General features: G+C 52.3%; 5 protein-coding genes across 5 annotated transcripts; 2 read left to right on the top strand and 3 right to left on the bottom strand.

Annotated features, from left to right (window-relative positions):
* Nucleotides 1–96: 96 nt before the first annotated feature.
* Nucleotides 97–306, bottom strand: LAESUDRAFT_601270 (uncharacterized protein; the record flags this gene model as incomplete). The annotated part of the gene is made up of 1 exon (XM_040903058.1): nt 97–306. A coding segment is annotated over one exon (210 nt), but the record flags the coding sequence as incomplete, so codon positions are not given.
* Nucleotides 307–1,851: 1,545 nt separating this feature from the next.
* On the top strand, nt 1,852–2,584 carry LAESUDRAFT_353426 (uncharacterized protein). The gene has a single exon (XM_040902136.1). The coding sequence runs from the start codon at nt 1,969–1,971 to the stop codon at nt 2,518–2,520; it is 552 nt and encodes a 183-aa protein (XP_040768613.1). The 5' UTR covers nt 1,852–1,968; the 3' UTR covers nt 2,521–2,584.
* A 1,315-nt stretch (nt 2,585–3,899) lies between these two features.
* Nucleotides 3,900–4,129, top strand: LAESUDRAFT_755524 (uncharacterized protein; the record flags this gene model as incomplete). Its single annotated transcript, XM_040912036.1, has 2 exons — nt 3,900–4,025; nt 4,079–4,129. The coding sequence occupies 2 exons, from the start codon at nt 3,900–3,902 to the stop codon at nt 4,127–4,129; spliced, it is 177 nt and encodes a 58-aa protein (XP_040768612.1).
* A 1,620-nt stretch (nt 4,130–5,749) lies between these two features.
* LAESUDRAFT_734613 (Aldo/keto reductase) lies at nt 5,750–6,872 on the bottom strand (the record flags this gene model as incomplete). The annotated part of the gene is made up of 6 exons (XM_040910525.1): nt 5,750–6,017; nt 6,082–6,459; nt 6,505–6,585; nt 6,634–6,655; nt 6,718–6,785; nt 6,838–6,872. 6 exons carry the CDS (start codon nt 6,870–6,872, stop codon nt 5,750–5,752), a joined length of 852 nt encoding a protein of 283 aa, XP_040768611.1.
* Nucleotides 6,873–10,099: 3,227 nt separating this feature from the next.
* LAESUDRAFT_672427 (uncharacterized protein) lies at nt 10,100–12,149 on the bottom strand. Its single transcript, XM_040905493.1, has 6 exons — nt 12,029–12,149; nt 11,483–11,958; nt 11,149–11,433; nt 11,054–11,091; nt 10,683–11,001; nt 10,100–10,628 (listed from the first exon to the last, which is right to left on the bottom strand). The coding sequence occupies exons 1-6, from the start codon at nt 12,090–12,092 to the stop codon at nt 10,344–10,346; spliced, it is 1,467 nt and encodes a 488-aa protein (XP_040768610.1). The 5' UTR covers nt 12,093–12,149; the 3' UTR covers nt 10,100–10,343.
* Between the last annotated feature and the right edge of the window lie 468 nt (nt 12,150–12,617).

Genomic DNA, 12,617 nt, shown 5'->3' with positions numbered 1-12,617 from the left:
GAAGCTGGGAATTTTGTCTTTCTCAGTACAGTCATAGACCCCATGGCCAGGATTACCGCACGCAGGGCACAGCTTCGAAGGCTTGTGTTCAACACGGTCGGTAGAATCGCGCGCGGTGTGCCCTCTCTGTCCACAAACGACACATTTCTTGCGGTAAGCGTCTTGCACCTCTGCGGGCGCAGTGCAATCGCGCGCGGTGTGCCCTCTCTGCCCACAAACGACACATTTCTTGCGGTAAGCGTCTTGCACCTCTGCGGGCGCAGTGCAATCGACAGCCCAATGATCCAGACTACCGCACAGGTGGCAGGGGTGTTTTAGTTTGACGTGACTCGTGTCACAGTCATATATCCAGTGATCAGGACTACCGCATGCAGGGCACGGATGTCGAGGCTTATACTGTGCTCGGTTGGGACAATCGCGTCCCGGATGTCCCTTCTCCTTACAAACGGGACATCCCCTGCGATATGCCTTGCGCACTTGGTAGGGCGCAGTGCAATCGACAGACCAATGATCCAAGCTACCGCATCGGTCGCAATGGGCGTTTGGTTTGATGTGAGCTCTGTCGGGACAGTGGTGTATCGGATGATTCGGACTACCACACGCAAGGCACGGGTCCGAAGGCTTATGTTGTGCTTCGTTGCGAGCTTTATTTTCGGCCACGATGACGCCAGAGACGGCATCGAGCGTGGTCTCTTCGGTGGAGATATTCTCTGCGGGGGCAGAGGCAGGAGCTGTAGATAATGACAGAGGTGGCGAATGAGCAGCGGGAGGTGATTGAGCTGGATTTGAATCAACGGACAATCCTGAATGATGATCCAATTACATCCATAGGAGCAACTGAAAACTCTCCGCAGATGAGTATAGCTCACCAGAAGACGACGGGCTGTTCCCTCTCTCACTCAAAGAGCTCGCAGAACCCGAAGTTACAGCTAAGCCTTCCGCACTATGTGAAGCGGCCTCCGCGTCAGAGTGACTGCAGACGGCATTTGCTGTGTCGCTATTATCAGCGCCAACTTGGCCTTTAGGTGGGTACTGTTCGTTCCGTACGCGTCCTGAAGACAGATGACGGATGTATGTATGCTCGCTGCTCCACGAGCTCGGGACATGGCTGTAAGATCGAGTGAAAGAGAGCGGTGGACGCGTTACCGGGAAACAGCTACGGCCAAGACATAGAACACGCCCATGTGGTGGTCTGACGGAGGCCACAGCACGCAGGGGAGACGACATGTGGGCACCAGCGCAAATAACGAAGCTTTACCAGGTGGAGGTGAGCTCGCGCAGGTCCAAAAAAGGTTTTATGTATACATAATAATTAAGTATGTAAGAAACACAGACAAAATCTACCGCAGATTCCTCCCCATCCGTCTCCTCGGATGGCGTGCCACATCCAGGCTCCTCCTTGCCGTGCCACCTCTTCTATGAGTTTGGGGAGGGGGCCTCAATACAATCCTATGAATTCTGATCGGTGTCGATGAGACTTCCTGCTTTGCCTCATCATGCCATACGTTTTGTATACGAAGAAGTCATTCCACCAACAAAGCTCCTTTTTTATCATCTACCGGAACGCGTAACATCAAGATGGTTACACAACGGTCCAAGGAGGCGCTAGATGAAAGGCAACTCGTCGCAAGGTCTAACATAGCCGTGCCGTTCACCGGTCTTGCGGTATTTCTTGTGAAAGTATTGCGTGGTTGTACGTCTGCGTGGAAACGAAGGAGAGGAAGGGTCGAATGAATGTGGAGACACTCTTCAGTTGGCTTGATCCGCGAGAGTAATCGCCGGTTCCGCGATGTTTATGATCAGCGCCTGCCCATGCCATGCCGTCCTCCTTAATGCGCGCCTTCACTCATTTGAAGGTGGGGTTTGCGCCCGCTTGGGGCAGTCAATCTTCCAATGATCAGGACTCCCACACGTAGGGCACGGATTAAGAGGCTTGTGCTATGAACGGTTCGGACAATCGCCCGCAGCATGTCCCCTCTGCCTACAAATGATACATTTCACGTAGGCCTTCCGTTCCTCCATGGGCGCAGTGCAATCGACATCCCAATGATTCCAACGGCCGCACTGGCGGCAGGGGTGTTTTGGTTTGATGTGACTCCTGTCAGGACAGTCGTATATCCAGTGATCAGGACTACCGCACGCAGTGCACGGCTTCGGAGGCTTATGCTGCGCTCGGTTGGGACAATCGCGCGTAGAATGTTCCTTCTCCCCACAAACGATACATCCCCTGCGATGTGCCTTCGTAATGGGTGCAATGCAATCGACCTTCCAATGATCCATGCTACCGCACAGGGGGCAGGGACTTTTTGGTTTGATGTGAGCCTTGTCAGGACAGTCAACCATCCGGTGATCAGAACTACCGCAGGCAGGACACGGCCTCGAAGGTTTATGCCGTGCTCCCTTGGAAGCTTTATTTTTGGTCATGATAACGTCGGACACCGCATCGACCGTGGCCTTTCCAGCCGGACTGTTCTCCGTAATAGCAGAACTAGCGTCTGCGTCTGGGGCTGCAGAAGATGAAAAACGAGACGACGGTGCAATAGTAGATGGTTGACCTGGGTTGGAGTCAACGGATAGGCCTGGACGAGACAGCGATAGTCAGATTAGGTCCGCAAGAATTTCTATGCTTACTACTCTACAGAGGAATTTGCTCACCAGAAGACAACGGACTGGTCCCTCCATTGCTTGTAGAGCTCGCAGAGTCAGCAGACACCGCTGAGCTGTCGGCACTCTGCGAAGCGGCCTCCGTCTCAGAGTGACTGCAGACGGCATTTGCTGCGTCGCTATCGTCAGCATCCGCTTGGGCTTTAGGCGAGTTCTGTTCATTTCGTATGCGTCCTGAAGATAGATGTCGGAGTCCAAGAATGTGTGTGTGCTCGCTGCTCCACGAGCTCGGGACATGGCTGTAAGATCGGGTGAAAGAGAGCGGTGTATGCGTCACTGGGAAACAGCTACGGCCGAGAAATAGAAAACGCCCATGTAGCGGTCCGACGGCGACCACAGCACGCAGGGAAGACGACATGTGTGCACCAGCGTAAACACAAAGCTTTGCCAGGACAGACTGCACCAGGAAGGTCTGTCGTGATCAGGCGCCGGATGGCGCGGGTCGGGGAAAAAGGTTTTATGTATGTACATAATAAGTATTGTAAGAAGCCTGAGAGACAGAATCTATCTCCGAAGAGGAGTGGCCGTTGCGCCACATGGAGGCTCCGCCTTGCCATCCGCTTCTGGGAGTTTGGGGGTCAATACAATCCTATGGATGAGATCTGAGACTTAGTGTTTTGCTTCATCATGCCTAGGCAACGCTTCAGCCACAATTTCCGAACTCGGCAGTCTTGTCTGCCCTCACTGGGCCCTGCGTCTTTAACCGCAGTGTCGATTATTTAGTACGCACACCAAAGTGAGCCATTCGCATATCTAATCGCTTTGTATACGAGGTTATTCCAGCAACAAAGCTCATTATGCTCATCTACGTGAACGCATAGCATCAAGATTGTTACAGATCGTTCAAAAAGATGCTGGAGACAAAGGAAATAGTCGCGACATCTAATATAGCCGCGCCGTTTGCCGTCGTCTTGTACTTTTCTTCTGGGAGTATTGCGTGTTTGTACGTCTGCGTGGAAAGGAAGGAGAAGGGGATTTGCCGAATGAATGTGGAAACACTCTTCAATTGGCTTGGTTGACGACAGTAATCGCTAGGTTTCGCTAATGTTTTTGGTCAGCGCCATCCGACACCTACCCGTGTGATGTCGATCTCCGCAATGCGCACCTAGCCTCATTTGGAGGCGGGGTTTGCGCCCACATTGAGGCAGTCATACTTCCAATGATTAGGACTACAGCACCCGGGGCACGGACTCGGTAGGCTTGTGCTGTGCACGGTCGGGACAATGGCCCGCAACATGTCCCCTCTGCCCACAAATGGTGCATTTCATGTAATAGGCCCTCCGTTCCTCCACGGGCGCAGTGCAGTCGAACTCCCAATGATCCAGACTGCCGCACTGGCGGCAGGGGCGTTTTGGTTTGATGTGAGTTCTGTCAGGGCAGTCATACATCCAGTGATCAGGGCTACCGCACACAGGGCACGGCTTCAGAGGCTTATGCTGTGCTCGATTGGGACAATCGCGAGTAAGGTGTTCCTGCTCCCCACAAATGGTGCATCCCTGGTAGGCCTTCCGCACTTTTCTGCTTGAGGTGCAATCGACCTTCCAATGATCCATGCTACCGCACAGGGAGCAAGGGTGATCTGGTTTGATGTGATTTCTATCAGGACAATCAATCATCCAGTGATCAGGACTACCACACGCAGCGCACGGCCTCGAAGGTTTATGCTGCGCTCGGTTGGGACAATCGCGCTCCAGATGTTCCTGCTCCCCACAAATGTTACACTTCCTGGGACGGATTTCCCGCACTGCTTTGGGCCTAGTGCAATCAATCTTCCAATGATCCATACTACCGCACAGGGGGCAGGGGCGTTCTGGTTTGATGCGAGTTCTGTCGGGACAGTCATATATCCAGTGATCAGGGCTACCGCACACAGCGCACGGCCTCGAAGGTTTATGCTGCGCTCGGTTGGGACAATCGCGCTCCAGATGTTCCTGCTCCCCACAAATGTTACACATCCTGGGACGGGCATTCCGCACTGCTTTGGGCTCAGTGCAGTCGACAATCCAATGATCCCAGCTACCGCATCGGCGGCAACGGATGTTTGGTTTGATGTGACTCCTGGCAGGACAGTCAACCATCCAGTGATCAGAACTACCGCAGGCAGGGCACGGCCTCGAAGGCTTATGCTGTGCTCCCTTGGAAGCTTTATTTTTGGCCATGTTAACGTCGGAGACCACGTCGACCGTGGTCTTTCCAGCCGGGCTGTTTGCTGTGATAGCAGGGCTAGCGTCACTGTCTGGGGCCGCCGAAGATGAAAGACGAGACGACGGTGCAATGGTAGATAGTTGGTCCGCGTTGGAGTCAACGGACAAGCCTGGATGAAACAGCGATAGTCAGATTACGTCCGCGAGAGTCCTATGCTTGCTGCATGGAGGAATTTTCTCACCTGAAGGCAGCGGGCTGATCCCTCCATTGCTCATAGAGCTCGCAGAGTCAGGAAGTACCGCTGAACTGTCGGCACTATCTGAAGCGGCCTCCGCATCAGAGTGACCGCAGGCAGCATCCGCTGCATTGCTATCGTCAGCACCAGCTTGGCTCTTAGGCGGGTACTGTTCATTCCGTACGCGCCCTGAAGACAGATGACGGAGTCCAGTAATGTGTGTATGCTCGCTGCTCAACGAGCTCGGGACATGGCTGTAAGGTCGGGCGAAGGAGAGTGTTGTACGCGTGATCGGAAAACAGCTACGACCGAGAAATAGAACACGCCCATGTAGCGGTCCGGCGGCGGCCACAGCACGCAGGGAAGACGACATGTGTGCACTAGCGTTGACGGGAGAGACTGCACCAGGTGGAGGAGCTGCCGAGTGCGGTTTATTTAAAAAAATGAATTTGCGCTATAGTGTTCGAATTAATGTTAATACTTTTACGTGTTTTATATGTACATAAAGTTACCATAAATGGATTAGAAATTCGCTGGAGTTCTATACCGAATCGAACGAGGCTCAGGTTGTGCTCGGGATGGTGTTGCTTTATGTTAAGTGACGCTCGCTTCGTACATATTGCGCTCACCAGTAGCCGGAATGAACTCGTAGAGCTACAAGGCTCTGCATGTACATAATCCATACAGCTTGGAACGCGGGTCCGCTCAAGAACCCCAAAGAAGATTGTTGATCTCTTGTGCAGCGCTGCTCAGCCTTCCTGTGCTTTGCAACTCCTCTTTCAAGCTAATTTTCTCCGTTTCGATGTCCTCTTTCATGTGCTGCTCATTTGTCGTGCCGGATAGAGGCATAATGCCGTGGGACTGGGCAAGCCGGAAAAGTGCCTGGGCTGGCGTACAGTTCCTCTCACGGGCGATCAAACGGAGGCACGGATGCGCGAGCAGGGTTGGGGAGCCGGACAAGGTCCAGAACGACCTACACAATGCTTATGGATTTATGATATTATTCTTGGAGGTAACAGCATACCGGAAACACGTACTGATACTGAATCCCTCGCTTCCTGCAGTAGCTGCAGACTTCTGGATCCCATTGATTGCCTTCATACCACCGATTCTGAACCACCTGGACCGGCCTACCCGTTTGTTTCTCCAACATCTCAATGATGTTCACGTCATATGTGTTGCTGACGCCGATTATCTTGACGGTTCCAGCGTTCTGTAGTTTTATCAGAACCCGCCATGCGGTAATGGTGTCTTCGAGGCGCCCAAACGGCGAATGGAGGAGGAGGCTGTCCAGGTATGTGGTATGGAGGTTCCGCATCGACGTTTGCACCGACGTCTCTATCTGAGTTGCGATGTCGTCGCGAGAGTTGTATGGGAGTGGTCGACTGCGGTCTTGGCCACTGAGCGTCGTGTACCTACACGATGAGCTACAACACACCGCTGAAATGTCCGAGACTCACTTCGTCTGTATGAAGAGGTCCTCACGCCGAATGCCGTGTTTCTCCTGCAATAACCTCAGTGCTTCTCCGACTAGGTCCTCGCTGCGTGGATGTCACATCTCTGTCCAGAGAGTTGGCGTCCAACCGTACCGATAATGTTTTGGTTGCGCCGCTGGCATCTTAAACATCAATGTTCCTCGTCGTAGTCTCTATAGCATGCGCAGTCATCCTCACCGGTGTCGATTGCCCGGAAACCATTAAGTACGGCGCACACGACGAGAGCCGTTGTGCGCTCCTTCTTCCTAAATGCGGAGCGTCATCCCGATGTACAGTTCTGATGTATTCGCAACATACCAAGCTGTGCCATATATGATCTTGCACGAAGTCATGAAGCTCTGCCGTCGAGACGAGTGATGAGTGCGATGGTTTGGCTTGGATTGGACGCGCGTCCGCTGCGTCCGCGTGCTCCAGCCAAGCAAACAACCGACAACAGCTGATTTTAACGGCGATTCTGAGCGACTCAAAATGAGTTTCTCCTTGTGCACGACCTCTCTATCGTCGCTCATGGTCGCAATGACCACATGCAATTTCTTCTTGATCCATCGTATCCTGCAGATTCTGTATTTCGGCTATCTCACTGAATGGGTTGCATCGCAAATGAGTGTCATGCCCGCTACAGAGTCGATCTGAGCTTTTCAGCAGCCGCCTGGCAGTTGCACCTAGCTCTACGAGGCCGTCGTTGCCCCTTACGATGAAGGTCATCTGAGATAAGATCCCGGAAATCGCGCAAGTTCGCCGCTGCGAGTTGAACCGCTGTTGTGAAGGGTTGCTCTGCCGTAATATGTCCGTTTATGTGGAGGTAGGTGGAGAATTATCTGGGCGATTGGCCGTTTTTTTAATCTTTTCTTCGGTTGGGATGGTCAGAGTGTCTATCCGTTGTTTGCTGCCGCTGAAAGTGCATCGACTGCCTCCACTTCATCATTGCGAAGATATGGATTCACCGAAGCTGCGAATTTTCCAGATTGTCTAGCGCAGCGATATTTGGCACAATTGTATGAGTGTCCTCCTGTGGAACGTTGAGACAATATCTTTCCAGTCGACCAGGTCCCCAAGTAACTCACTGTGCATTTCAGGGGCAAGCCCACGCCGTAGGTTCATCATTCATCACGGTCATCATCTAAGCATATTGGCAGTTCATTTCGACACCTGGTAGCACGTTGAAAGCTTGCAAGGCTATCAATTCAGGCGACCTCGAGTTTTGGTCCCGGAGTGTGCGCAGGCGCGTAAACCTTGGCGTTCGTTCTTACCTGATCGGATTAATTGTGTCTGCTGTGTTTGGTGTTTGTGGGTCCATGAGCGCTTCTCACTGATCGGTCGTGATCTGATTGGTCCAATGTCTCAGTTTGTGGTCATTTGTGTCTTCTTGTGTCACATTCATTTGAAACGCGGGTGCGACAAACAGTAGGATCGCTCGGACGTGAACGTTGAACGTTGATCTGACGGTACAGAGCTGTGCGTTGAAATACTGTTGCGATTAACGCTGATATGTCAAGCTATCTAGTTCGACCACTCATCCTGTGGAGTGCACATCAAGCCGCCAGCTGTTCAGTCGTCCAAGCGTTAGCATTGGAGAGGGCGAAGATCTCACAAAGATTCAGCAACAAACTGATATCTATCACCCCGCGTGATTTAAGAGGTGATACGGCTGTCTCAGCCGAGGGCATCGCCGGGGTATAGCCTCCAGTCCGACAGCAGCCTTGATGATAGTCATGGTCGATTCATTCATGTCAGGTACGTTAGTGTGCGCTGCAAATCCGCGATCGAGTCATGAGCCTTTAATATGCTTCGGGGAATTCATCAATCTTTTTAATGTCGGTGAATGATGACTGGTCAAGGTCCTTATCTGCCTGACGTTGCGGCTTCATATTTTGTAGGGAACAGAAGGAGCGGGCGATTACAACATGGCCGGTGTGCGCTGCTCACAAGCGCAGGACTCCTGGAGCTCTGACAGGAAGATTGCGATGCTAACGCTAGCCCAATTGTCCTGATTCACTGCCCACTGCCTCATCCGTTTCGTTCAAACACTCGGTTGCTATGGACATATCACTGGACGTTGCATCCTTTCTCGGTAGTCCTTGTTGTATATTCAGGCTCGACTCGTCAGTGCCATTCGTGGGATCGAGGAGTGCATAAACGATACCTCCTTGATCTCGTGATTGTAGGACGAATCTATTGCTGCGCGAGCGAAAATACAACAACGCCACGAAAATGGTGAATGGCGCTGCGCATAATCGGAGCACATGGAGCGCATATCACAGACAATGGGAATATTAGAGGGCGACCCATCGAGGCAGTGGCATGAGGTTCACTGTCTGTGCCACAGGAACCTCGTTAAAGTTTGGCAAGCAAAAGACACGTTTTTGAGCGGCTCTTACGCCACTTGCTCGGTAAGCCGAGCGACTTGTCTCAAATACGCTTCCGTGCTGCGTGAAGGCTTTTCGTTGCTTGATGAAGCGTGGAAGCATCTCAAGCTACTGTAGCTTGAGTTCGGCCGGCACCTGCTCCATCCGTCGCACTCAGTTGGTGCGTTGCACCGCGTAGATTGCTAGGATCTCATACGCCCACACAGCGAGCAGATGTCCCTGACCTGGGTCACCATGACATCTGACATTCGGAAGCTGTCATCGGCCCTCAATTGCATCGATGAGTTGCGCCGCTTGTTGTTCTATGCTATCCATAGCTGATCTTGAGCAGGTTAGCAACTTGATGCAGTAGGCTCGAGGGTCCGGAAGCGTTCCAGGCCTGTTTTGTGAGCTTACCGAGTCGCCGGCTGTCAAATAAGGTTTTGCTCACCTTTGCATTTTTTGTAATGAAGATTTCCCGAAGCAAGACTGCACGAGCACGTCCACCTGCCGAAGCAGCCAAGTCGACATCATGGCATCACATGCGCTTGACAGACCGTTCGCTAAGCGAAACTTCCCCTCCCCCTCGTCCTGGAGCAAGGACAGTGAGGACGGTCACAGCTCTGTCACGATACCGCACTTACCTGACGGGTCGTCAGTACTAACCGCGTTGCTACGTACCGACGATAACGATATTTAAACAAGGAGAGAGATCGCTTGCTGCCTACAATGCAAAACGAGAACGTGGCATGGATCTGGTTACCCCTGGACTCTGGAGCGAGAACAACAGCCTTCCTCGCCGCAATTGACAGCTCTGTGCCGATGCAAGCGAGATTAAGTCGGAAAGTGGGTTGTTCATGCGCCCCAAGGTCGAGCCATACCGTCAGACATCGAGACTATTGTGAACGACGAGCGTCTCGGTGATATCACAAAGCCTAAGGTCCGATCAACGCCTTAGCGGACATGAGGCCCTAAGTTTCAGTAGTCAAAATGCGGGACTTCAGCGTCTCGAAGGGGCCGAGGCTAAGAAAGCTGGTAGCGGAAACGAATCTTGTGAAGCCCTCATGGACTTTCCCGCGTGACGACCAGTCACGACCGCCGCAGGTCAGCGGTCACGGTACTTTGGTTTGCGCAGTTACACGCGTAGCAGTGTTGCGTCACCATGTGCTGAGGATCTGACCGTGTGTTCGGGAAGAACTTGCAACCTGGGAGTCCCAATATCGTAGATTGTGCGAACGAGTGTAAAGAGTGTTTGAATCGTTCCCATCATACAGTTACGATAAAAAAATAATTTCAGTCAAGATGCGTGTGACTGAAGCGGGGCCATACAGGCAGGAGCATTAGGAAGAGAAGTCAGTTGAGCATAAGCAAGAAGAACGGTGACAAGCTCCGGCCACGATATAGGTATAATCAGACGCTTGATCTGAAGTCGAAGTCTGCGGTGAACCTCCGAGAAAGTTAAACAGATTCGTTGGGCGTATTGCGAGAAATCATAGTAGGGACCGGGGGACGGTTCATTACAATATACCCAATAGTTCTAAGAATGTGCCTGATAGTTCGGTATATCTTCATTATCCAGAATTCCTTCCAAGGAACAAGCCGGGAGCGTAGTTTCCAGTACCCAAGCTTTCCACGAAGGTCTGCAAATCGCGTAACAACCTGGTCAATAGTTGGCCTTTTTGCGGGATCGTCATCCACCATGTCATGGACAAGAGGCTGCATGAATTCCACGCCACGGTATGTCTGCACAGGAACCGAATCAACGCAGCACAGAAACGCGGGGACGTCTGACATTACCTTCAAGAAGTCCTCCCTAATCACATTTCCGAGGTAGTAAATATCAGTCGGAAACGGGTCGCAAGGATCGTTGGAACGATGAAATTCGGGAACCGTTTTATCTCCCCCCCAAATAGGGTCCTCTCGAGGAGGACCATCCTCAGGATTGTATTTGCGAGAAAGGCCAAAGTCGATGAAGTAGTACTTTGTTGGCCGCTTGGTACGCGTGAAGAACTTAGCATATCCTTTGAAGTCCAGAGTATATTTCGGCTTCTGAGGATGAAACAGCTTTGGGAAAAGGGGTTTCGGGTCCATCATGATATTGAAGTTCATGCAGTCTCTGGCGCAAAGCGTTAGACAGGCGGACAACTTAGACAACAAGCTGGACAAACCGATGAGCTACATGATTCTCATGCATGAACTGCAGACCCTACATAAATGAAACTCGCATTAATCGTATGCGTATCGCAGTCGGCGTTAGACTTACCTCGAAGATTTGGTGGAAAAAGTCGACGGCCTCCCCCACAGTTTGCATAGAAGGATCATAGAACCTTCGCAGAAGAGGCATAACGAGGAGCACCCTGTCGCTATTGTCCGGGACTTGCAGTACATCGTAAAGCGGTACGCAGTGGTTGCGAGGGTTGGACATTAGGGGTGCAGAGGAGAACATCTGTGTTACTTCGACCTCATAGGGATGTACTTTTTTGGATATGGACTTGAGCATGACAATCGCCCCGTCCGACGAGCGGGTGGCATCCATAATGTGCCCGTACTGACTATTCTCAGTCAGACTGAGACGAAGAACTCAAGATAGCACGTACATCAGAGACTACGCCGTCCTCTTGATTCCAAAAGAATGCGTCTGTTCCTGCCCAGATTGGTACCCAGCCAGGTCTATACCGAGGACGCAACACATAGCCTTGATCCTTGAGCCACGCGTAATGGTCGCACCAGAAGCGTTCGTCAGGCAACAGCCCGCCATCGGCAATAGGTAAAGCAGGAGGAGCCAGATGCCCTCCCCCGGTAACAGGCGAAGCGGGGGATGACTGATGCCCGCCTTCGGCCACAGGCACCGTAGGCTCAATGTTAGGCCCGCCCTCGGTCACAGACAGCGATAGGGCAGCCTCAGCCTGGTCCTCAGTCTTAGGTAGTGTACGCTCATCCTCACGCCTGCCTTCGGTTGCAGACGACGTAAGGTAAGCATTAGGAAATGACTCGGTCAGCGTAAGGGTAGCCTCAGTCCAATCTTCGCTCGCAAGTAGCTGAGGCTCGTCCTCGGTCGCAGGCGCACGCGAAGCTTTATGGAAGAGCTCAGTCAGTAGCTTCACCCCAGCTCTCGGTCGCAGCCAGCGAAGAGGAAGACTCACGCCTGCCCTCAGCCGCAGCCAGCATAGGGGAAGAGTCGGGCTCGCATTGCAAATCAGTGGGCATGATGGCGTAGACCGTAGCCTGACAGAGAGCGGCGACTTGGACAAGACTTGGTTGGCAGAAGTCAAGCACGTGCTCTGCCGTGATGGGTGGGGTCGAAGTATTATTTGCAAATTATTTGTCTCTGTGGGTGCAGCGCGCGCGGGCGTGTGACGTTAATAGGGTACGATCAAGTTAACCCCCGGCCGGTTTGATCAGTAAAAATATTGTGTCACTCTGTCACAAACTTCAACTTTTCCTTCTTCTACCAGCCTGAACCCGAGATATCCCACGCTAGATATCGGCTCGCGTACCTGGTAGCAAATCTCACAGCCATCCCAGCTTTTCGATTTCAATTGTCTTCTCGTTGGCTCGCGATGGTGCTCGAGCATTGTCTTCTGTCCGGTCCACTGGCGCCATTCTTGAAGAGGAAGCGTTGTGTTGCTTGCGCTGTAAGCGAGATTGCCAACAAGTCATCTCCGGATTGACTGTCGCGCTCTCACTGCAGCAACGTGCCATCGATGGCAACCCACGACAGAAGACCTGCCA

This window comes from Laetiporus sulphureus (genome assembly GCF_001632365.1).
Source record: "Laetiporus sulphureus 93-53 unplaced genomic scaffold LAESUscaffold_4, whole genome shotgun sequence".
In the NCBI taxonomy this organism is placed as follows: domain Eukaryota; kingdom Fungi; phylum Basidiomycota; class Agaricomycetes; order Polyporales; family Laetiporaceae; genus Laetiporus; species Laetiporus sulphureus.
The sequence above is the reverse complement of the archived record's forward strand: the minus strand, read 5'-3'. Positions and strand labels throughout refer to the sequence as shown.